This window comes from Cervus canadensis, chromosome 33, assembly GCF_019320065.1.
Source record: "Cervus canadensis isolate Bull #8, Minnesota chromosome 33, ASM1932006v1, whole genome shotgun sequence".
Classification (NCBI taxonomy): domain Eukaryota; kingdom Metazoa; phylum Chordata; class Mammalia; order Artiodactyla; family Cervidae; genus Cervus; species Cervus canadensis.
The window spans coordinates 33034507-33060849 of NC_057418.1; the positions used below are offsets into that span (position 1 = coordinate 33034507).

Here is a 26343-nt window from a genome sequence, read left to right on the forward strand (position 1 = left end):
TATTTCATAAGCGTTGACAGTTTTCATGTTTCCAATAATCATTTGTTTCCACTATGATAGGTTAGTAGCGCACTCAAGCTGTATTTTTCCTTAATGTGAAGCTCATGCACTATGGCTGTCCTGCATGACTTCTTAGTGCCCTGGCCACCAAGTTCCCTGACTCTGCTTTCCTCACTGAGGACCGTCCTCGTGGGTTCTATTGAAGATGTCACTTCACACTCTTCTGAGACCACGATCTCTATGAAGTGACCCTGAAGTCACTAGTACTGACCCATTTGCAAACCCCAAAATGTCTATCTTAAATCTTTAGCCGTGTGCACCCAAAGGTTTCATAGTCTACATCCCGGACTGAATGTGTAGCCTGTTATATATCCAGAATGCTGACCTCTTCTCATCATGCAGAACTTAACAAGGTTTCCTTCCCCAGTGAAACTGTACCTCTTTAACTCATAACCATCTCTCCTTCCTCTAAACCAGGGCTTTTCCTCTGGGTCTGCATGCTCTCACTGGTGTTTACTCCTGTATACCTTCAATTTTGACTTAACGTTTGATATTATATTATTGGTGGAGAATAGAGAGGGAATTAATATCATTTAGCACAGAGTATCTCCTTTAATTGATGCTTTTGAACTGTGGTGTTGGAGAAGACTCTTCAGAGTCCCTTGGACTGCAAGGAGATCCAACCAGTCCATTCTAAAGGAGATCAGTCCTGAATATTCAATAGAAGGACTGATGCTGAAGCTGAAGCTCCGATACTTTGGCCACCTGATTGGAAGAGCCGACTCACTGGAAAAGACCCTAATGCTGGGAAAGATTGAAGGCAGGAGGAGAAGGGGACAACAGAGGATGAGATGGCTGGATGGCATCACCGACTGAATGGACACAAGTTTGAGCAAGCTCCAGGAGATGGTGATGGACAGGGAGGCCTGGCGTGCTGCGGTCCACGGGGTCACAAAGTGTTGGACACGACTAAGCGACTAAACAGCAATGACATCCCAATTAATTATGATAAACTTGGGAATGAGGTTTCTCTTTACAAATAGTGAAGAAAACCCCAGAGAAGATCAGTAAGTTTCTACAAGTCATGTTTTTAAAGTGATGGAACTCACCTCACATGAGTACTGGATTTGGACGCAGATCTGCCCGATTCCAGCTCCAGGCTGCTCTCCATAAAGGGAGTGTGTCGTTAGTTTACCCTTTCCATTAACAGTTAATATTAAAATATGAATCCAAGGAAATAAGTAATGTTTTTTCTGAACACACTTTCTTTCTTTTTTTTTTCTACTCCCTCACTCCAATGTTCAGCCCAACACTCTTAGCTAGTTCAGTGATTCAGTAGATATTTGTTGCTTTTTTTAGGTGAAATTGAAGAAATATAAGAACTTCTGAGTATAAAGAACCTTAATAAATTTGTGACTAATCCCTGAAAATTATATATGTAGCAAAATTATCTGCAGATGTAAGAGACAGCCAATGCTGCTATCATAGTAATTTCTTCTTAAAGTTGCTTCACAGCATTATCTTCACCTAAATTAATCTTTTCCAGAGCTCTTTAATTCTCCTTATTTGGTTGAGTGTATTAAGATTCATAGTGAATTATCTAATCATGGAGAGTTTCTGTAAAATAATTTGATACTGTACAATTGACACCAATGGTAAAAGCCACAAATAACCCGTTTCTAACTCTGTCTCAATTCCTAAAACTGTGCCAGGGCTTTCTAGGCCTTTCATATATTGCTTGCTTTTCCCAAAATATAATTATTCCCTCTCTACACCTGATAAAAATTATGCCATTTTTACCATTATACAGAAATGTGATAAATGAAAGAGAAATTTTGAAGATGTATTTTAATAGATATTTTGCTCCTTTTTAATCTACCCCCCTGATGTTTAAAAAAAAAAAAAAAAGCCGTTTGAAAAAATTTAGGAGACTCCTTTAACTGGGAATTATTTTTTTTCATTTATTCCACTTCAGGGCATCGCTCATTGACTGCTACAGTTAGGAACACACAAGGCCCGGATAATAAAGGTTAAGTGTGCATAAATTCGAGATCGGCTTACAACTGACCTTTAGCTGTCTTGTTAGCATTTCTGACAGAAACTTGAAATAAGGTTATTCCATAAAATAATTTGATTCTCCAGTCCCAAGTCCAGATTTGTTATTCAGTAATTATTATATTAATAATATCTTCCAGCTAGACCAAACCTTCAGTATCTGTAATAAACAGCAAACCATCAAGATAGTGAAAATGTGACATGTCAATGCAGAGAAACACTGTGGTCCCAAGAGGTCACTAAGCCTCTCAAATCTTGCGCTTCTCACCTTAAGGATAGAAAACTTGCCTTGAGTTTAGGTCAAACTTGTAGATTAACTTGAACATAACTCACCACCATCATAAGTTTGTCTGTTCACCCAGGAGTATAGTCAGTATATTCATTTGTTCATGGAAGACCATTCCTGTTTTCCATTTATACCTGTCAGTAATCTTGTGTAATTGTCTCCATAAAGTCTTATGGGCTGTTAGTTTTGTTACTTCTTTGCGACCCTATACACTGTAGCCTGCCAGGCTCCTCTGTCCATGGGCTTCTCCAGGCAAGACTACTGGTGTGGGTTGCCATTTCCTCCTCCAGGGGATCTTCCTGACCCAGGGATCGAACTTGCATCTCTTTCATCTCCTGCATTGGCAGGCGTTACCTTAAAGGGTTTATTTGCTTCATTTCTTGCTATTTGGAACATTAAAAATACATAAATTTTAATGGCATATAGGGATACTACTGTTTTTAGTTTGCTGATCTTTTATGCAGCAATTTTTCTGAACTCTCTTCCTAATTAAACTTGCTTATAGATTCTCTGGGTATGCTATGTGGATAGCCATAATGTCCTCAAACAACGAGAGCTTTTCCCCACCAATCTTTATATGTATTTTATTTTCAGCATTAACTTGAATCTCCAGGACAATGCTGAATAGCAATGATGGTTCACAATCTTCTTGTTTCTTTTCTAAGGATTTCAATGAACTTTTCCATAATTTAAATGTTCCTAAAGTTTCACCATAAAGTATGATGTTTGCTGTAGGTTTTTCCTACAGTGTTTTTATTTTTTATTCTTACTGTAGTAAAATAGTGTTTTTATTTTTTAATGAATGATTTTATCAAATGCTTTAAATTCATTTATCAAACTCATTAAAATAATCTTATTTTTCATCCTTTAAAAATTTAAACATGATGTTGAAATATTCTGATATTATTGTAATATAGCCAATTTGGTCATACTTTTTAACATGCTATTGAATTCAATTTGCCTGTTGTTTTATTTTGATTCAGTGAGATTAGACTGTAGCTATTTGATCTAGTGGCAAGGTTATGCTGGACTCATATAGTGAGCTGTGTAGTTTTCCTTTTTTCTTTATTCTCTAAAGAAGTCTGTATACATGGGCATTTTTCTGTTCTTTTAAGGTTAAGTAGTCTCACTGTAATTCAATTCTTAACATGATGCTATTTCTATAAGGATTTTTCTCTTTGATCTATGAGTAATTTAAACGTGTAAATTTCCAAATATATGGAAGTTAAAAGCTTGGCTGTCTTTTAGTTAATTATTTGTTATTTAATTTTCTTCAAAAAGTTTAACACATGTAGCATAGGTATTTCAGAGTTTCGTGAGACTTATTTTATGGCTTAGTGTTCATTTAGCTTTCTGAACTCTCTCACATGTGCTTAGTTGCTCAGCTGTATCCGACTCTCTGTGACCCCGTGGACTCTGCAGTCCATGGAATTCTCCAGGCCAGAATACTGGAGTGGGTAGCCTTTCCCTTCTGCAGGGGATCTTCCCAACCCAGGGATGGAACCCAGGTCTCCCGCACTGCAGGCAGATTCGTTACCAGCTGAGCCACAAGGGAAGCCTGTGCTTATAAAGACTGTGTTTTATCTAATTATTGAAGGCAAGTTTTTATATTACATATACTTTAAGTAAACATGTGTCTAAAATTTATTGTCTAAACTTCATATTGAAAAGTAAACAAATTATGATAACAGAAAAATAGAAAAGGAAAGGTAATAACAGGGGAGCAAGCCTTGACATATTAAAATCTATTTAACAATTGTAGTAATTAAAATGGTATTGGTTCATGAATAAAAATTTAAAAAAGATCAGTGCAATAGAATAGAAAGTCAAGAAGTAGGGCTTTATGATAAAGTGGAACTTCTAACCAGTGGATGATTATTAAATAAATATGGTGGAACAACTAGGTAGCCACTTGGAAAAAAGTTGCCATGGAAGCATACTTCACACCTACACCAAGAAAAGTTACAAATGTTTTAGTGATTTAAATATAAGGGAAAAAAATCATAAAAGTACTAAAGTAAATAATTATAAATTATATTTTCTAGTTGTTTCTATTCTTTCTGCTACAAAATGGAGGAAAAGTTTTCTAATGATGACTCAAACTTCAGAACCCATAAAAAATTAATAAATTCTAAAACAAAAAATCTTCAAAAAATTGAAGCTTCTGTCATACACAAAGGATAAATCTCCATAATATAAAAAAGCTACTAAAGAAGAAGTTCAATGTAAGTTTAAAAGAAAAAAAGGCCAAGAAATATGAACGTACAATTCACATAAAAGAACATAAAAATGACTTTCAAAAATACCTTTAAAATGTGATTAATCTCACAGTAGAAGAAATGCAAGTTAAAATAACAGAAAAATAACATGTACCTATTTGTTGTTGTTATTCAGTCGCTAAGTCACGTCTGACTTTTTGCAGCCCCGTGAACTGCAGCATGCCAGGATTGCCTGTCCTTCACTATCTCCCAGAGTTTGCTCAAACTCAAGTTCATTGATTTGCTGATGCCATCCAACCATCTCATTGTCTGTCACCCCCTTCTCCTCTTGCCTTTCCCAGCATTAGGGTCTTTTCCAGTGAGTCAGTTCTTCTCATCAAGTGGCCAAAGCATTGCAGCTTCAGCTTCAGCATTAGTCCTTCCAATGAATCTTCAGGACTGATTTCCTTTAGAATGGTTTGGTTTGATCTCCTTGCTGTCCAAGGGACTCTCAAGAGTCTTCTCCAGCACCCCAGTTTGAAAGCATCAATTCTTCAGCACTCAGCCTTCTTTATTTTGCCTATAATATTGTCAAAAATCAAAGTTTGTTGACTTTCTCTTTGGACAGGCAATGAAGAAACAGGTACTCTCATATATTGCTGATGGGAATATAATTTAGTATCACCCTATGAAGCACCACTTGGCAAAGTACATAAATACTGCAAATACAATTTCTCTTCCAGGAATTCTCCTATATCACACTTATTATATGTTTTACTGTACCTTTATTTTCCATCTTTTTCTGACATTATATTTTGAATATACCTCTTATAAACAAATTTGTAGCTGAAGTATATTTTCCCTCTCTTCAGAATCTTTTAACTAGAGAATTTAATCTGTTTACACTTACTATGATTATCTATTTGGATTCATCCCACATATTTTCTTCTCTTCATGTTTTCTCATGGAGGCAGGTGGGATGTTCAGTCAGCCTTTTGTAATGTTGATAGAGCTTTATTCCCTCTCCTATGTTCTTGCTCTTGAAAGTTAATTTTATTTCTATTCTTTCCATGTGTATCTTTTTCGCACTTTAATATGCTGAATTAAGTCTAAGGTTAATCATTTTATCCTCATCCCTGTCAATGCAAAGGCCTTACTCTGATGCAGGTCACTTTTCTCTCATCATCTTTATTTCTTCTTCCTAGTGTCTATAGATCCACTTTTAAATCACTGTAATTAATAATTTTTGCATTTTATAGTCAATGTTTATTTAGGCTTATCAATGTTTTGGAAAAAATGTATATTATTATCTCTTCCATCTCTTCTTTGTCCTCAGTTCACTTCAGTTTTTAATAATTGCTATCGTTTGGTTGAAGTGATAATCCTTGGGTTAAAATAACAGCAACAACAAAATCCAAACAAACAACAAATCGTTCAGTCTGTGTCTTGGTCAAATACATTTAATTTGTTTTATTTTTAAATGGTGATTTAGTTGAGTATTGTATTCAAGATTAACAATTACTGAAACCTTTCAGTACATTGAAAGGTTTTTACCCTGCCTTCTGGCTTCTATTTTATTGGTTAGAAATGTAATTAAAGTCTAATTTTGGTCCTTAATCTATAATCTGCCTTTTGCTTCTAGTTGCTTTTAAATCTTTTCCTTGACTTTGGAGTTTTATAGTTTTTATCAAAAAGATGTCTCGACATGCATGTTTCCATCTGAAAATTCACACTTTTATTTGATTTAGAATAAGTCTCAACCATTATTGCTCCAAACCCCCCTTTCTTCCTACTCTGTCCTCTCTGGAAGTCCCATGAGTCAAATGTGGGAGCGTCTTGGGTTGGGATTTATCTGCATCTTTTCCGTTGCCTCACCTCCCTGTGCCGATTCTGTGTTGACCTCTCAGTTCTGTGATCCAGACCCCTATTCTCTTTTAATCTGGAACCAGTCTATTCTCCAAGCTGCTATTGAATTTTAAGGTTAATGATACTATATATTTTCTGTTAAGCAAATATTAGCACTTCCATATTTGCTTTTATCTTAGCCCCAGAAATTTCCTGTCCATGATCTGAAAACATTTTTTCCCCCTTAATTCCTTGACTTTTTGGTTAATTCCTTAATTCTTTTGGGTTTCTGTTTCTCAAGTGAAGTTTTTCCCATCAAGAGCTTTGTCAAACATTAAAATTCCTATTCCCACAAATTTGTGGAAAGAGAGTTTCTGGTCCTATTTTCACAAGTGAGACAGCACATTAAGGTTTCCAGCGAGTGCAGGAGTTTCAGCCTAATTCCCTTCTCTTGCCAAATGCTCTCTTTTCCTAACTCTTGAGATTTTTAAAAGCTCATTCTCAGTCTTATGATGTGATCTGTGTCTGACACAACCTAGGGTCGGGCACTATCACCTCTGTGACTCTGCTTTTTGTCTTTATCTCTACATCTGAGGATTTGCTAACTTCAACTTCAAATTAAATGCATTTTGGTTTTTTTTTTTTAGACTTTGTAACAGTGTAAGGATACACATTATCCCTCCTGTGTGAAATTTCCTTTCTGACACTAAAGAACAGTTTTGACATTAAAAGTCTTATTTTTCCAATCATGTACTATTATAGGATTTTAGCTATATATTTGGTATCGTTGATAAAATGTAGTGAAAGCGTTAGTCACGCAGTTGTGTCTGACTCTTTGCGACAACGTGGACTGTAGACTGCCAACTCCTCTGTCCATGGGATTCTCCAGACAGGAATGCTGGAGTGGTTGCCGTTCCCTTCTCCAGGGGATCTTCCCAACCGAGAGATGGAACCCAGCTCCTGCACTGCAGGCAGATTCTTTACCATCCGAGCCACCAGGAGTTCTTCATCACAAACACATCCGCACACATTTGAAAAAGAGAAGTGCATCTGTGTTTGAAATATGTTATATGTATCATCTGTGTTAGGCGCTCAGTCGTGTCTGACTCTTTGCGACCCCATGACTAGCCCGCTCAGCCCCTCTGTCCATGGGACTCTCCAGACAAGAATACTGGAGTGGGTTGCCATTTACTTCTCCAATATCATCTGTAAACAATGCTTATTTGTGAGGTCTCTTGTGGTGGTTTAACAGTTGCCTTAAGGATTGAAAATAGTAAGGTAAAGCTTTATGTTAGAAATGTCATAAGAAGTCTAGAATGAGGTCATAATACATTAATAGATGAGTACACCTTTTCAGATTTTTGTGATTCTAAGCAAGATTCTCAGTTATTAAAATAGGATTCATAATAACAGATACTATTAATGGTACTTCATTTGCTAATCGAAGCAAGGGTATGGAAAATGTAAGAGTAAGTTTTGATTTGAGTTTTTATTTTTTAATGAGACTCATAACCTCACTGGTTTTCTAATCTTTCAGTGCAGCATTACTTCTTTGCATATTTGTTATGGGGATTTAAAAAAAAACATACTTGATAGAAGAGGTGAAGTTAGAATTGTGTTGCTTTTGACTAAAGGTCACTGTCAGATTTAGAGATCAACTTGTAGATACTATGTGATCTTTAAAAAGTTATAAAACATAAATTTAAAACAGAGAAATTCTGTGAGTAAAATACTTGATATTTCTAGAGTTAATATCCAGGCTGTCATCAATCAGTATTTTACCATGAAATTTTATCTGATATGTTCAAGACAGCCCTTGTTCTTTGTCTCATTTCAAACAGCTTTGAATTCTGGAGTTCTTGCATAAACTTTGAAGAAAGATTCCCGAATTTTATAGTAGTTTGAAAGTTACTATTTTTACAGTAATAGTAAAGAAACATAAATTATAACTTATCTGTTATGAAGAAGTTATCTTAAAAGAAAACTAATTTATATAACTGAAAAAGGTTTATCGCTACATGAACGGTAAAAATGATCTTTTTAAAGTTTGAATGAATAAATGAAGTCGGCAATTTAAAAGACCTCTAAAGGATAGTAGTTGTCATGTGACAAATATACACACGAAGATAAACAAGAGATCTACTCATTTATGTGTAGTTTAAATTTTAATTTTAATCTTGCATTATTCTCAACACCTAGATATTTTAGAAAGATGATCTTGTGTTATTCTAACATATTAATTATAGACCCGCAGTATCTGTTTGTTTTTGATGATACAGTGAAAAAGAGAAACTTTTCCTTCTAAACTTTTAAAGGTTAACAGAACAGCGTATTATTAAACCCTAAATGATTTCTAATGAAATGAGGGTAAGCAGAAGCACAGAGAAGCCTGTGCTGACTGTCTATTAAAATACTCACAAAGTTCCTGAAATATGAATAATCGCTGCAGTCTTAATGGAGAAAACATGGCATTTTATTTGTAGGATACCTAAGGGTGTAGAAATGAACGTGCTTCCTCGCGTCACGGGTCGGCGTCCGACGCCAGCCCCCATGCGCTCTGCCACGGTTCCCACCCTCGGCTCCAGATACGGTCATTCATCCTCTAGCCTTTGCTCGGCAGCTGAGTACGCTGCTCAAAGAGTTAACCCAGAGGGCAGATTCAAAAGGTCAGAATTAAAATTCAAACACATGCTTCCTGAGAATTCACCTGTTAGGTGCCAAACACCCTTCTAGGCAATGACAAGCTCCCCACACAACAGAACTTAAGAAACTGCAATGGATAAATGATAAGAACCGCAAAGAAAATCAAACAGAGCGGTAGGCAGTGGTAAGAGGGCCTCGGCGAACTGAAATCTGGATGAAAGGGAACGGCCAGCGACTGAGAGGTCTGGAAAGGAAAGGAAGAGTGCATTCAGAGAGTCTCCAAGGAGGAAGGAGGGGGAGACGGAAGGCATCACGTGTCCAGGGAGCAGCGCTGCAGGAGGGCGGTGGGAAGGGAAGGGACCAACCCGTCAGCGAGGCCCTGGCGGGACCTCGGTCAGGGGCCACAGCAGGTCAAGACCCAGATGGACAGAGAAAGGAAGCAGGAAGGAAAAACCCAAATTGGAGATTAATTAGAGGCTGCTGCAGTAGTCCAGGTAAGGAAGGTTGATGGCTTAGGCCAAGCGGGTAGTAAATAAAACGGTGGAGAAGGCAATGAACTAAACATCTGTTTGGAGAGAGAATCAATCTACCTTCTGATGGATTGGATGAAGGAAGGAAATCAAGGGTGAACACCAGAGATCAGGGCACGCTGTCAGGAGGCCTGGGGAAGACATCGTCATGAGATCAACTGCGCCATGCCGAAGAGAGCCGAAAGGGACCGGAAGACCGGGCCGAGTGAAGGTCACCGGGGACCCAGGTGAAAGCAAGAGCGGTGAAGCCACAGGGAAGTGGGTTGAAGCGAGAAGGAGGGTAAACAAGCACAGACACCTTTCGTGTGGAAAACAAGGTGAAGATCGTGTGGTAGTGAGAAGGGACTCTTCGGATAAGAAGAAAAGTACAGTAGAGCCAAGTCAGATACATCATTTCAGATAGATCATTCAAAACAAAACAAATACGCACAGAGATCCTGACTGCAAATGGAAACGTAAGAGTGTTTCCTAAGGCCTAGGCCAGATTCATCAACTGAAACAACCTTATAATGATAAAGAAGAAACCTTAGAAGATATGTAAACAGGAAAGAAAGTTAGGTGTAGAAAATCACCCTGTGGAAAGTAGCAACACGTCTAGAATTTTAAGAAGTTTTCATCCTCAAAATATGATGGCAAGTTGTTATTCCATTATTAAGACAATAGGTCTGAGTGAAATAGACATGCCAAATAATTGATAAACAGGCCAGAAGAAGAACTTCCAAGAAGAGAATTTCTGATAGGAAAGAACTGCTGTGGTCAGTGTGCTGGGAGGAGTTAAAGACACAGATCATCTTTTTCCTTCCTCTGTCTCTCTCAGTCTTTCGTCCGGTGTTAAGTGAAAGTGAAGCCGCTCAGTCGTGTCTGACTCTTTGCAACCCCGTGGACTGCAGCCCACCAGGCTCCTCCGTCCATGGGATTCTCCAGGCAAGCACACTGGAGTGGGTTGCTATTTCCTTCTCCAGGGGATCTTCCCGACCCAGGGATGGAACGAACCCAGGTCTCCCGCACTGCAGGCAGGCGCTTTACGCTCTGAGCCACCAGCCCTCTTTCCTTTTCCTTCCCTTCTCCCTTCTCCCTGTGCTTTTCTTTCTTTTTTAAAACTTTTGAAATCATTTACATTCTTGAAATTTGTCATTTGGTTGCACAGTGTAAAACGGGAGAGGAAAAAACAAACCCAGCTATAAGGTACTTAGAAAAGATACTTTTAAAATACAGGGAATTCTTCTCAATGTTCTATGGTGACATAAATGGGAAGGAAATCCAAAAAAGAGGGGGTATATGTATATGGGTGGCTGATTCACTTTGCTGTACAATGGAAACTAACACAGCATTATAAAGCAACTAGACTCCAATAAAAAATTTTAAATATAAAAATAAAACTTATCAATCTCCATACATTAAATATATATTTATATATAATGTCACATATATGTAAATATAAGATCAGAGAAGGAAGAAAGTAAAAGGATAGAAAAAGGTATAGTAGATAAATTAGTGATAGCAATATCATTATTCAATTAGACTAAGACAAACTGCGTTAATAATGATGAAGACAGAGGCAAGAGGATAAAGGGAGATTACAATAATGCTGAACTTTGACGTTCCAGACGAAAAGCCTAAGAAGTAGTATCATGTCCTGCAGCCAGCCTGCTTGGGTTTGGATCCCAGTTCTATCACTAACTAGCTGCAAACCTTAGGCAAATTATTAAACGTCTCTGTGCCTCAGTTTCCTCATATTGAAAAGTAAGATGCCAATAATACCTACCTCTTGGAGCTGTTGGTCCTCCCAGCCAGCTCAGTGGTAAAAAACTGACCTTCCAGTGCAGGAGATATGGGGACAAGTTCGGTCCCTGGGTCAGGCAGATCCCCTGGAGGAGGACATGGCTCCTCACTCCAGTGTTCTTGCCTGGAGAATCCCGTGGACAGAGGAGCCTGGAGGGCTACAGTCCACGGGGTCGCAAAGAGTCGGACACGACTGAGCGACAGAGCCTGTTCGTACTTAGAGCTTTTATGAGGATTAAGTGAACTAGTATACATAAGTATTCACAGTAGTGTTTGGTACCATAAAATGACATTTTTATTGGTGCTGTTGTTGAAGTTGGAGTTGTTGCTCCAAATCATACCCCAAAAAAATCAACAAAATTCCAAGGAAAAATGGGCATGTCAGTTATCTTAGTGGGATATTTTTAAATTACTTCAATAAGATAAATACAGTTTTTAAATGTTTGAGAAAGCTGTGACATAGATGCAGTGAAATATTTATACAGGCTATTTTTTCTTTAAAGTCATCACACACCAAAATGTAAGTAAAACAATCCATATGACAAAACTACAAAATTGAAAGGAAAAAGTAAATGAAAAATAACATTCAGAGACCAAAAATGAAGATGACAGACATTAGCCAGACATATATTAAAATACAAAGTCTTAGCTCATATTAAAGTACAACATGTAATGATTTGCTCCTTTATAAGAGACATATATAAAAATGCAACAATGGGCTTAAAAAGATATAGCAAAAAGTGAAAACTATAGTACAGGTGACACATTATAAAATTAGGTTACAAGGTAAAACTGCAGACAATAGCACTGTACATTTTGAAGCTGAATGATGTATTGATTTTTTTAATTGTGAAAAATAGCACTCTAAAATGTTTTCAAATACCCAAAAATCCTTGAGAAGGTTAGTATTAAATACAGATTTCATAAACTTTTACCATGAATAAAGCAAATTTTAGTCATCCAAGCAATACAAAGTAAAACATATCTGATATACCTCCATTTAGGGTTTATTTTCCAAGCCCTACTTCCAAAAGGACATGAACATTCAAATCTTGAGTCCTTTCTTCCTTAGTTAGCCGGGTAATTCACGAGCAGTCTGGAGACAGACCTCCTGCTTGGGGAATCTGAGGACATTTGATTCACCCAGGCTCATGGTAAGCACTCAGAAGTGTGGAGGAGTTATTGTTTGTTATTCACACCAGGGGCAGGAAGGATAGACACTCCAGAATTCTGGGCGAGAACTGGAGGCTCTGAAAACTTCCTAATGTAAAAGGGTTTCTCTGAGGTCCTGATGGAATCCTCACTTAATTACAGTGATAATTGGAAGCTGGGTACTTTCATAAGGACTTGAAAACTGGGGAAATTTGCACCTCTTCCTGGGAACACTGCATCCTTTGCCCTGTAGGTGTATTATATCCACAATCCTAGTCTATTGGCTTCTGTCCATCCATGACCTCACCACCCCTTCTGTCACCTGCAGGTACTAAGTCAGCTCATGGATATTCTAGACAGTAGAGGATCTGGACTAGAACAAATCTACATGTGAACAGCTCCCGACATACCACCTCTTTTCTCTCTTCTGCAATTTTTGTTCCCTTTCCTTCTGGTGCTTGATACAACTGCAAAGGTCTGGACAGGAGGTCATGTAGGCATTATTGAGAGTAAAGTACATAGAGTTGGAAAAGTGATATGTCTCTGCCCCCAGAAGAAACAGACCAGAGATTTGGGATATTTTAACGTTGATGGTCTATTTAAGTTCAGCCCAGTGTCTGTCTTTCCCATTTTTTCTCGATGGCCCCAACATTCTACTTGACATCCAGCTCCAGGAGACATCCATGGGATCATATTTTACCCCTCACTTTCATATTTGCCAGGTCCTGAAAAGACATACCTCTTAAGATATATTAATGTGCAATTAGATTCTTGTTTTTAGAAATTCAGGTGCTAATCTCTTCTCAGCTATTTTTTCCCCCATTTTATATCTTTTCAGTATACATACCTGGACTTCTTGAACCCCTTTTCACTATTGCCTTTGTACCAAATGGTAGAAAAAAATTAACCTAGGAACCACCCCCCCCCAAAATACTAAAATGCTCCCAATGTAGATTATGATTTTAATCTGGTAAGATTTAAATATCAGTGATTTTAACCTCATTTCTAGATTAAAGACATGACTGTATACTTCTGGTCATTAGATGAGCTGGTTACTGAAACCTTCCTGAAGTTCTGAAGAACTTACTTCTCCTAAGTTGGTGACAGCTTCTCAGTTGGCCCAGCCACGCTTTGCCTCATTTTTGTTTTCACATGACATTATTTTTTTTCTCTCTCCTTTCAGGTAGAAATTGAGAAGCTGGATTACCATCATTATCTGCCTCTGTTTTTTGATGGGCTCTGTGAAATGACATTTCCCTATGAGTTTTTCGCTCGGCAAGGAATCCACGACATGCTGGAACACGGGGGGAACAAGATTCTTCCTGTCATTCCACAGCTCATTATCCCGATAAAAAGTAAGTGAACAGGTGAAAAAAAGCATCACTCAGTTTATATGCTGCCACTTGCTGACAACTCGCTAATTAAGCAATAAAACCCAATGGACTGAGGTTTATCCCCAGGTTTTGCAGGAATTTTTATAAACTGACTTTCGGGGCCAGAAACTCCAGATCTCCTGAAGTGTCCCATCAGGTCTCCTCAAGTCCCAGTGGCCAGGCCCGGCCCCCACGGGGCCCCAGACTCTGCCTGCACCGGGGCTGCCGACCTGCCCGCCTGTGGCTGCTTCTGCTTTTGTCCGTGCTGCTGAGTGAAAGCAGGGATCAGTGCCCCCGAGCAGCCCAGGGGCAGAGGAGAGCCCACCCCTTCCCAGCCAGGGCTGCCCCAGGCATCCACCTGCTGGATCTGGGCCTGGCCGCCCCACGGCACACGGGATGAGCACGCCCGTGCTTCCCCACCCCTAGTTCCACTCACTTGAGGCTCCAGGATGGACCACTGCCCGGGTTGATGGACAGGACGCCTGCCTGGTCTCCGGATACGGGCACTCCCACCCTCACCATCTCAGGGGTAGTCTTGCCATGTGGTGTGGTGAAAACGAGAACAAGATAGTTCAAGACAGGATCATTTATTTCCCACAGTCTGGATTACTCAATCTGATCCATGGCCACTGTTTTATTGATTTCACTAAAGTGTCATTAGAATTCCATATTTTGAGGCAGTGCTTCCATCACTGCTTAAATCAAGTCAGCTTTAAAACTTGCTCTCATGTCTTTCTCTAAGAGATCCATGACTGACCACTCCCAATTTCCGCCAAGATATAGAAAGTGAAACCAAACAAGAGGACTTTGCTGCCTGCTGTGAAAACAGTGTGGAAGGAAAAATACTCTTCAAAAGAAAGTGTTAGTCACTCTGTTGCATCTGACTGTTTGCAACCCCATGGACTGTAGCCCACCAGGCTTCTCTGTCCATGGGATTCTTCAGGCAAGAATACTGGAGTGGGTTGCCATTTCCTTCTCCAGGGGATCTTCCCAGTCCAAGGATTGAACCCAAGTCTCCCGCATTGCAGGCAGATTCTTTACTGTCTGAGCCAACTTTTTAAAAACCACTTTTTGTTTCCACCCATGCATCAGTTGAGTGAAAGGGCTGATCTTTAAAGACCTTCTGGAAGGATATATAATCCTGAGTTATATTGAAACCTTTTCCAGAAGTGATTTATTCTTTCCAACAAGTCATACTTTTTAAATATGTTAAATCCTAGTTGAAATGCTACATCTTCTAAAAATGATGTACCAGTTTTATTGATAAACACAAAAGGCCCAGAACATTCTACCCAGGAACTATCTTGAAAGTACATTATCCTTTCCTCCTGCACCCATCAGAACGGCTGCAATTTCCAAAATCTGTTCTTTTCTTGACAATAAACTATTCACATTGGAATCTCTGCCTTCTCAGCAGTCTCCTCCTCGTAGCTCTGATGAAAACACTGAAGGGCAGAAAGAGAGATTCTAAGTAATACTTTGGTTATACCATTTATAAAATATTATGCCATTTACAAAACATCCCAAAATAGCATATTGTAGGCCAAGGTGGAAGGATTTTCAATCTTATTTGATCTGAGTGTTTTGAAAATAATTCAGTGAGTTAAGAGAAGTGATGTGTTCTAAGTACATGACCACACCCAAAGGTCATTTACTGCTGAGTGGAAACATGAAGAACGCAGTAAACGTGACCTGTCAGGGAATAGTCACTTTCAGCAGTAAACAATCCACCTGCCAACATGCGCGAGACTCAGTTTCCAACCCTGGGTCGGGAAGATCCCCTCGAGGTGGAAATGGCAACTTGCTCTAGTATTCTTGCCTGGAGAATCCCAAGGACAGAGGCACCCGTCGGGCTTACAGTCCATGGGGTTGCAAGCAGTTAGACACAACTTAACCGCTAAACAACCACAGCACGTAACTATTAATATGCGTGGATTTGATCATTTAAGGTTCCAGAAGCAATGGCAACCTGTCTCGGGAGATATCCTTGTTTGCCATCCTGGGCTTCTGCAGTTATACACTTACCCTGAAACCTCACTCGGCTTGCTTTTCTCAATTTGTCTGCTTCACTGAAAGGCAAACTTCTCTCAGCAAAGAATAGTGATTAACTCTGCAAGATCAGGCACAGTCCCAGCACAGTATGAAAGACATTACGTACATAAGCCACATGTTTCAGGTTGAATTCTGAAAGGAAGCTCATCAATCCAGAAGCAGGATGATGCACATAAATGGGTAATTCATCATGGCCTTATGTACCTTATTTTCAGACCACACTACTAGGAAAATTTTGACTCATTCTGGGGACAAAAATTAACCTCACCACCACCACCACCAGCTAGAAGTACTTTAACAACTTTTCTTGAATTCTAATTCAGATATAATGAATATCTCTGAAGGCAAAGCAAAAATATATCAACTCCCTGTGAAGCTGTAAATGGGATTACCTGCCTATCTATGTATAGAATCTGGGGTTTATTTCAACTAAATAAAAGGTTGATAATACTGTAAGGAGAAATGGACACATTCAGAGTCTCTACACTTTCTAATATAAAAAGAGATAAGACATTTCACTGCCTTCTTTCTCCTTGGGTCAAGATCCCAAGTGGGGTCATCGAGTAATAATGGGAACAGTGCACATTCAGTTAATACATTTCTCCCTTTATGATGCTTTATGGCATCACTATGGGTGTTCCCCTTCCCCCTCCCATTGTCTCATTTCCACCTTTTTGAGTTATTCTGGGTAAAAAAGTACAAACAATCCCAGTACAGAGTATTCGGTGTTGGCCATGGAGCGTTGATTGCTGAGAGCAACATCAAAACATTGTGGGCAAGGATGAAACGGGAAGGACCCTCTGAGCAATCCAGACTGTGCACCGTAGACGTCTATGCACTCCATCCAGTGAAGAGAACGTAAATCCATCCGAATCCGGCAGAGCAATCCCAGGAAGAAGTCCCTGGAAACTTAGCCTTGTGAATGCTGAAGGGGATTCTCCTAGCCACGGGGGGACCAGGAGGCTCCAAGAGCAACCTTCAGACTCGGGGTTGAGAACTCTCTCTCTTCAACCAAAGCAAGAACAGGAACAATAACCAGCCACATGGGGGCCAATCAAAACAAGTTGCTACACACAGGGAAGAAAATATGAATTATCACAGGAGAAAAAAAAAAAACAATACCTCAACGACATTTTGCCTAGGATCCAGAAGAAACTGGTACAAATGTGTTTGACATCCTCAGGATTCAAGAAGATAAGGGAGAAATTCACAAGAGGAGGCCTGACTCACATGAAAATAAGCCAATGCTGAGTGAGAAAAGGAAAACTGAAAACATTACAGCAGAATTAACATTCCCCACAGAGGCACAGAAAATCATCAACCGTAGAACGTGGAATGGTACACGCAGACCAGCGCCTTAAGAACCACCCTTAGGAAAGACAAGGATGACAAGCAACGTGAAGGAAGAGCAGAAAGTGGAGAACAGAGGACACCTGCGGAAGCTCAGAGTTACAGGAGGTCCCCAGGGGAATCGTCAAAACAACTGGAAAAGAGATGATAGTGACCTAGTGACAGAGGGGATGGAAAGAAGTTTTCAGACATAAAAAGTGGCCCTTAATTTGCAGGTAGAAAAGGTTCATTACAAAGAGAAGCATCTGGAGAGGGGGAAAAAATGGTACACACAAAGAAATAACAATAGCACGGGCTAAGACATTTTTGTAAGAGTAAATTCCAGAGAGCAATGAGAATCGGAGGAGAGATAACTGATGTGCATTTACTCCTCTGAGTAAAAAGGCGTGATTAATAAACTGAATGAAAATTGGTTTTAAAAAAAAGAAGGAGTAGGAGAAGAAGAAGAAGACTGATGGACTCAGTGAGCGTAATGCCCACCTGTCCTTCATGCAAAAGGTTACCGTGGATGTGCTGTAACTCTGAGAGTAAAGCCAAGTTAAGAACCCAAAAATGAGGATGTCACAGTTTGAAAAGCAAGTTGCATTAAGTCACTAAATCTAGGGTTAGGTTTAAATAGTTGATGGAAAAGAGTTTCAAAACTGCATGAAATGTCAAATAATTATTTTGTATATAACATGGCAACAACAACAACCAAAAAAATATCCAGAGAATTTGGGTATAAACCTTCAGAGTCAATGGAGAAGATAAAAGTATTTAAAGAGTCTGTATTTTAAAAGAATGAAATTGAGTAGGCAGCAAGGAAGTGCTTAGAGCCAAAAGCAAAAAATAAGGTTAAAATGTGAAAGCAAATACATCAGCTATGAATATTAAATTTCAAATTGGTTTGTGAAAAACAAAATCTGAATATAAGCTCTCTTTACGTATGAAAGCAAGTAACACTTAAGTGTTTAAATTAAAAGCTATATTGGGGGAAAAAGAAGGCAGGAGTAGTTAGTTTAATTTTTTTTTTTTTTAGAAAAGTAGAATTTAATGAAAAGTTCCATGTGTGTAAAGAGGATGAATTTACATTGACAAAAATATTCACAATAAAGATGCTGTTGTCATGACCCTCTGGGCTGTGTAAACAATGACATCGTGTTCTGGAAGGACAATCAGCTGCTAGACTGATATTTTGTGCTTCTGGAAGAAGAGAAACCTCTTGACTGAGAGACAGTAAGAGGCTGGTCCTTCCTCCATGGCCTGACCTTGGGCCCTAAAATCTGTGTACAATCTTTACCAAACCAAGGGGACTGCCTACCTTCTAAAGCAACACTTCCCGGCTTTCCCGCACACATGAATTGTTTACAGGCCCCAGGATAATAAAGGTTCCACAATCAGTAGATGTGAAGCGGACCTGAGATGCCACATTTCTAACAAGTCCCTGGTTGAGGCTGCTGCTGTGGGGTCAAGGCAAGGCTGTGGGGTCAAGTTTATGCTGGAACACCTAGACCCTGCTGCAAGACCCTGGGCTTGAGAGCACGTTGGGGAATGAGCTGGTAGAAGACAGATGCATGGTCATTTCATTATATGTAATAAATCTGGGAAACCGCTTCATTCATGATGTGACTAATTAAAGATACATAAAGTTTGATGTTTAGACCCTAGAAGTATCTATCAGTAGATTAAAATAGATGGTATATCAGATGAAGTACTGTGCTATGCTGTGCTTAGTCCTTCAGTGGTGACCAGCTCTTTGTGACCCCATGGACTGTGGCCCACCAGGCTCCTCTGTCCACGGGTTTCTCCAGGCAAGAATACTGGTGTGGGTTGCCATGTCCTCCTCCAGACAATATTCCCAGCCCAGGGATTGAACCCAGGCCTCCCGCATTGCAGGCAGAATCTTTACCGTCTGAGCCACCAGGGAAACCCATCAGATGAAATACTAGGGAAAGAGAAATGAAACACTATCAATAAGGCAACAACTTTTTAAAAAAAGCCAAAGGAGCATGCAAAAAAAAAAAAAAAGCAATAAGATGACAAAAGGAAAATCAAATAATTTGTGATGATCACAAATACACAGGAGAAATAATCACTTATCACAAGAAAAGAGCCTTGGTTTGAAAACGTATTTGAGAGAGAGTTCCCAGTGTCTGATTGTTCCAACAGTATGGTTCTTGTGGGGGCTATCACACACGGAATAATGGTAAGAATTTGCCTCTCCTACCCAAACTTGCCTTCTTTCTTCCTCCAGCCTTTCAATATTGTTTTATGCAAGTTTTGTATAAATCAGTAATCAATTGTTACACTCTCATGCTGACATAGTTGCTTTTGAACTGTGGTGCTGGAGAAGACTCTTAAGAGTCCTTTGGGAATGCAAGGAGGTCAAACGAGTCCATCCTAAAGGGAATCAACCCTGAATATTCATTGGAAGGACTGAAGCTGAAGCTGAAGCTCCAAAACGTTGGTCACCTGAGGAGAAGAGCCGACTCATTGGAAAAGATACTGATGCTGGGAAAGAATGAGGGCAAAAGGAGAAGGAAGTGGCAGAGGATGAAATGGTTAGATAGCATGATCGACTCAACGGACATGAATTGGAGCAAACTCTGGGAGACGGTGGAGGACAGCGGAGCCTGGCGTGCTGCAGTGATGGGGTCACAAAGAGTTGGACATGACTGAGTGACTGAACAGCAAATAACTGTCCACCGCAGATTGCACGATTACTATGATTCCATTTTTTTCCTGGGCAACTTGTTTTTCTTAGCATTGATCATTGCCTCTCATTTTGTTTGCTTGTTTTGTGTATACCCAGGGATCAAACTCACCTTGCATCTCCTGCATTGCACTGTGTATGCTTTACCTCTGTACCACCTGAGAAGCCCATATGCTTGCTATCTTTTTTTTTTCAAATTCTTCATGATCTAGAAATGAACATTCTTTTCCCCATGTTCAGAGCATCAGACAACTCATCGATTCCCTTTCTGTCCCTGGAGACACCCCTCATGCCCTCCCCCTTTCTGCCTCTTCTCCTTACTCCTCTTTCCTGTTTGACCTCTTTTTTTCTTAGCTGTCTGCCCTGTTTCCCTCCTCGTGTTTTTAAAGTGCACACCTTCCAGTCATTTCTTGTGAGTACGTGAAAGGTGTATTTTTCAGTCCTCGCTTATCTGAAAAGCCTACCATCACACTTATTAGTTTGGCCACACTGAAAATCATTTTCATCCAGAACTTTGAGGTCCGGTCTCTGCTGCCTCCCAGGTCCTTACGCTGCTTTGAAAGCCTTGATTGCCACCTGTTTCTAGCCACTTGCCTGTGGCTCGTTTCCCACAGTCTCCAAGAGCCTCCTGGTAGTTCTCTTCATCTCTGGTAACGTGAAATTTCACGCTGCCAGGCTTTGATGTGACTACGTTTTCATTCATTGTCCTGGGAAATTTCGGTTTAGAGACATATGTCCTCCAGCGCTAGAAGCTTTTCATGTATTATTCCTTTAATGATGCCCCCCATTTTCTCTTACTTCTCTGCTGTAATTCCTGCTACAATCCATTGCACCTTATGGGCTGATTCTTTCATTTTGTTAGCCTTTTGTTCATGTTTTCCAACTCTGTCTTAGTTCTACTTCCTGGGGAAATTACCTTGACTTTATCTCCCAGAAATACGATTGAATAATGTGTTAATTATCTAATCTTACCTTATTCTCATTGTTCTTTTTAAATAGTATTTTGTTCCCTTCTTTTATCAGTACATTATGCCCATTCTCTTATTTCTCCATGAATATGTACTCTAGATTTATAGGATTTGAGTGTCTGTGTATTTTTTTTTTCCTTCCTAACTCATTATATCCTTTTTCCCCTCATTCAGTTAACAGTTATCTTCCTTTCTACTAGCTTTTATGACTTTCCCACTCCTGGATATAGGTCAACAGGGTGGTGTACTAGTTGTGAGTAGCTTCTATGCTATCAGACTCCCCAGCTTCTAATCCTGGCTGTGCTGTTCAGTTGCCACATGACCTGAGGCGAGTTGCTTTCCTCCATGTAACATTGTTGCCTCATCTATAAAATGGGGATAATAGTATTCACTTATATTTTCTCTCTGATTTATTGTCAGCCAGTGGTTTCTGTATTTTATGTTTTATATTATTATTTTAAAGTCTCACCTTCTTTCTATTTAACTTCCCAACCCAGTGGATCTTCCAAACCCAGGGATTGAACCCAGGTCTGGCTGGATTCTTTACCATCTGGGCCACCAGGGAAGCCCAACAATACCAGAGTTGGTAGCCTATCCCTTCTCCAGGGGATCTTCCCGACCCAGGAATTGAACTGGGGTCTCCTGCATTGCAGGAAAATTCTTTACCAGCTGAGCCACCAGGGAAGCCCTATTTAACTTTAGGTTTATACATTTTAAATTTTGTATTGAATTGTAGCTGATTTGCAATTTTATCTTGGTTTCAGGTATACAGTATAGTGATTCAATATTTTTATAGGTTATACTTCATTTCAAGTTGTTACAAAATATTAGCTTTATTCCCTATGCTGTACAGGGTATCTTTGTGGCTTATTTATTTTATACATGTACTTTGCCTCTCTGAATACAAGAGACCACTGGTTCGTTCTCTTTATCTGTGAGTTGGTTTCCATTTTGTTGTATTCATTCTTCTGTTTTATTTTTAGATTCCATGAATAACTGATAACATACAGTATGTGTCTTTCTCTGACTTGTTTCACTAAAGCATAATATCCTCTAGGTCCATTCACGTTTCAGCAAATGTCAGAATTGTATTTGTTTTGTGGCTGAATAATATTCTATCATATATGTATACACCACATCTTCCTCAATGCAGTTGGTTTATCCAGATAGGATTCAAATTGTATTATTCAGTCTAGCTACTATAATCCTCATTTCACAGGTGACAAAACTGAGGCATGTAAAATTTAAGAAAAATGTGCTTGTCATACAGTGGCCAAACGGTGGGCCTGAGGAGTTGAGTCCTATCTGGGTCTCCTGAGCGTCTTCTCTTCTTTGCAAAGCTCAGCGCTGCATCCACCATTTTTTAGACACATAGAGACATTTTTTAGACACATAGAGAATATTTATAAAAATTAACCATATCCTATGCCATAAAACAAATCTCAAAACATATCAGTGCACAGAAAGCATACGAAGGATGTTATATAACCAAAATGCGATTTATGCTAGAGGTCATTTTTTTAAAGCAATAACTAAAGCATTCACATATATTTTGAAATTGACATATACTTTTACATACCCCATGAGTCAGATGAGAAATTCTAATGAAATTATAAGCTATTCTAACTGTATAATAATGAAAATATCACATAAATTACATATTAAAAACTTACAAAAAATATTGCATTAAAATATGGCAAAAATATATTAAAATATTTAACACATATGAGGTGGTAAAATAGGATTACAAGAAAATATGTAGCTTTAAACATGTTATAAAAAAAGAAAAACAAGGAAAATAGTATATTAAGTATCCATCTTAATAAATGACAGGAAGAACAGTAAAAGAATGTCAAAGGAAGAACAAATTATTAGTATAAAAGCACAGTAAAATAAAAATAGGATACAGTTGTGCAAGTGAGAACATTAAAACTAAATACTGATTGGTTTCTTGACATGATTAATAAAATTGATAAACACTTGTAAAAGTTAATAAATAAAAAAGTGAAAAAGAAGGCAAAAATAGCCAATGTCAGAAAAGAAAAAGGGAATGCTGTTTAGGCCCTACAGACATTGATAGGATATCTTGATAGTATATTATAAACCACTTTATCCCTAAAACTTTGAAATTTCAATTAAATATTCAAGTTTTTGGAATATGTAACTTACCAAAACTGACACTAGAAAAATAAAAAATAAGTTAAAGTACATAGGGTAGTATATAAAGTGAAGAAATTAAATTCGTAATTAAAATTCCTCATACAAAGATAATAGAAGGCTTGGTTAGTTGTGCCGAAGACTTAATGAAAAAATAGTTTAAATCTTCCTCAAATTTTCCCAGATAATGAAAATAAAGAATTTAGAGTCTATATCCTTCTATGATGCAACATAATTTGCTACCAACAAGGACATTACAAGAAATTACAAGGGGGAATCTTCCACGACAACCTCATTCATAAATATTAATGAAATATTTCCGAACAAAATTACTAGCACACTGAATCCATTGATACATAAAAATGATTAGTATCTCATGACAAAGTTGGTTTTATTTCAGGAAGATAAGATTGGCTTAACAGTAGTAGAATCAATTAATGGCATTGATATTTGTGTATTAAAGGGTAAAAATCAAGCTTCTCAAATGATAGTAAAAAGCATTTGATAAAATTCAATACCCACCCATTTGTATTTTTTTTTAAAAAGTAAGAATAGAAGGAAATTCTCTTAATATGATAGCGGGAATCTTTAATTTTATTTTTTTCAATCAGAGAAGGCTAGGTTATGTTGAAATAACAACCAGTCTCCAAAATCAAAAGCTTACAACAGTAAGTGACTTAAAGTCCTGGGTTTCTCACATCTGCTGCATGCCCACCTCAGGTTGATGGGGATGGAGGTGTTCTCTTCACCATAGTTGCTTAGAGGCCAGAATGTTGTAATTCTACCATGGACCTTATGACTAATAAATTGCAGAGACTCTGGATTCTGTTTCCTGCAAAGAGTGTCAGTTCTAATTCTAATGGACAGTTAACCTGCTAAACACAAACTCTAAACTTTGTGTTCCCTGTGGGAACAGCCGGCTAAGCTCTTTCATCTTCAGTTCTTTCGTCTTCCAACTTCTGCTCAGTTCCCATGCCTACTGGGATCTCTCTTAGGTGTGTTATCCTGAGAGATCAGCTCAGGCAGAACTTCCATGCAGATTTTTTTGTTTACTTCATCTGTAGGCCTCTACCTTCCAGAATTCCCTCCTCTAATTTTTTTTTCATGCTCTGCCAGCCCAAAACTCTGTTCTCTGATACCTCAATTAAGTACCTTCTGTTTCCTTCTGCCTCAGGACACACACCTTAATTTTTAGAGACAAAAGACCTTTCAGCTCACAAGTCTTATCTAGCACACTTCCATTGTGCAAGGACGGACTCCCATCCGGCTTCTGCCTACTTGTCATTCTTTGGCATGACAGTCAAGGGTTCCCATGAAAGTATCTGGCTGTGTACTATGTTCTTGACTTAGTTTTTCCCTGTTTCCCTTCATGCACCCCATTCTCTAGCCAAACTGTGCTGTAGAACTTGTCTTGTGCTTTTCTAAATGTGTGTCTATGCTCTCTTTGAAGTATACCCATTCTCACACATTAACAAATGCCTAAAGTGTGAGTGTTAGTCACTCAGTTGTGTCCAATTCTTTGCGATCCCATGGACTGTAGCCTCCAGGCAAGCATACGGAAGGGTAACCGTTCTCTTCTCCAGGAGATCCTCCCGACCCGACCCAGGAGAACCTGAATCTTCTGCATTGCAGGTGGATTCTTTATTTGAGACACCAGGGAAGCCCTGAAGCAACCTTCAAAACCCCCTTCCAGTAGGAATTGTCTTGAGATCTTCTTTTGATTCTTCTCTCTCTCCCTACCCTCAGCTCTAGTCCTCTCCACACCCTGCCCTCCTGTTTCTACAGAACTTTGTATCTTTCTCTCTATGTCATTTAGAATATAACATTAGAAAGGAATATATATCCACTCAGATGGTAAAAACCTGCCTGCCAATGCAGGAGACATAGGAGACATGAGTTCGATCCCTGACTTGGGAAGGTCCCCTGGAGAAGGAAATGGCAACCCCCTGCAGGATTCTTGCCTGGAGAATTCCATGGACAGAGGAGCCTGGCAGGCTACGGTTCATGGGGTGGCAAGGAGTTGGATACAGCTGACCAACTGACACTTTGACTTTCACGTCATCGAATGCACTGCCCAGTACACAGTAGATGCATCAAAATATCAATATTTTCAAAATTAATCAGGTACATACCTGCTGTCCACACTGAAATTTGTGTAGGTATCATAGTCAAAAGCATGAAGTGGCCATTTAGGCTTGCCATTGTACTGCATAGTATATAAAAACCACCTGGTAAGAATCCTTAATATGAAACAACAACGCGTATAATGATATAATGCTTTCCACTTACTAGAGGAATTATTTAAGTAGTGAGAGTAATTGTTTATTCATCTCCATTGTTTTATGTGATGCCTTTCATTTATCAGCGTAACATACATTTGTGAGATGGTCCACTAGGAGGCAAGGTGACCTGGCTGCTAAAGAATTACAGAAATATCACTGATCTGCAAACAGACAGGACAGTAAACAGTGGCCTCATTAGGAGAGCTCTAATGAGTTGAGGTCACCCAGCTATAAAGGACAAACGTGCACAGACACAGCTGAAGCAATTTAAACAATAACATTTTCAGAAGCAAAATTGGCCTTTTTAAAGAATGCTCAGTGGGAAAAAATATACCAAGGAAAGATAAAATATGAGAATCCATATCACAATACAAAAATTATTTTGAGAGTTCTGTTTAATCAGAAAGCAGCAAGTCCAATTGAAATGCACTATTTTTATGATCTAATAATTTTACTTGTATCTCTTGAAATTTTATGGGTGAATTATTTTTAAAATGATAAAAAGTAGTAACTTTTTAATTTAAGAAGAAAATACATAATTTGTTCTAAAAATATGAAACAAAATGTGTATTACCTAGGATTATTTTTGGTTACAAGACACAAAAAAGAAAATGAATTCAAATTATCATAAAGAATCAGGTTTGCTTAATAAATTCACATAGCTGAACTATCCTTTGGCCACCTGATGCGAAGAATTGACTCATTTGAAAAGACCCTGATGCTGGGAAAGATTGAGGGCAGGAGGAGAAGGGGGCGACAGAGGATAAGATGGTTGGATGGCATCACTGACTTATGAGTTTGAGCAGGCTCCAGGTGTTGGTGATGGACAGGGAGGCCTGGCGTGCTGCAGTCCATGGGGTCTCAAAGAGTCAGACACGACTGAGCGACTGAACTGATCGGACAATCCTGGGTCTCATTTCAGGGTTGGTTTAACGTCGTGGCTCGCCAGTGTCACTCTTTCTCTGTTTCATCCATGGT

At 38.9% G+C, this 26343-nt stretch overlaps 1 protein-coding gene across 2 annotated transcripts in view; it reads left to right on the plus strand.

Annotated features, from left to right (window-relative positions):
• Positions 1-26343, plus strand: part of PACRG (parkin coregulated) — a 509608-nt gene that overhangs the window by 245025 nt on the left and 238240 nt on the right. For both annotated transcript variants that reach the window (XM_043457379.1, XM_043457380.1), the window contains exon 3: positions 13675-13846. In XM_043457379.1, coding sequence (XP_043313314.1) covers positions 13675-13846 — 172 coding nt within the window. The remainder of the gene's footprint in view (positions 1-13674; positions 13847-26343) is intronic.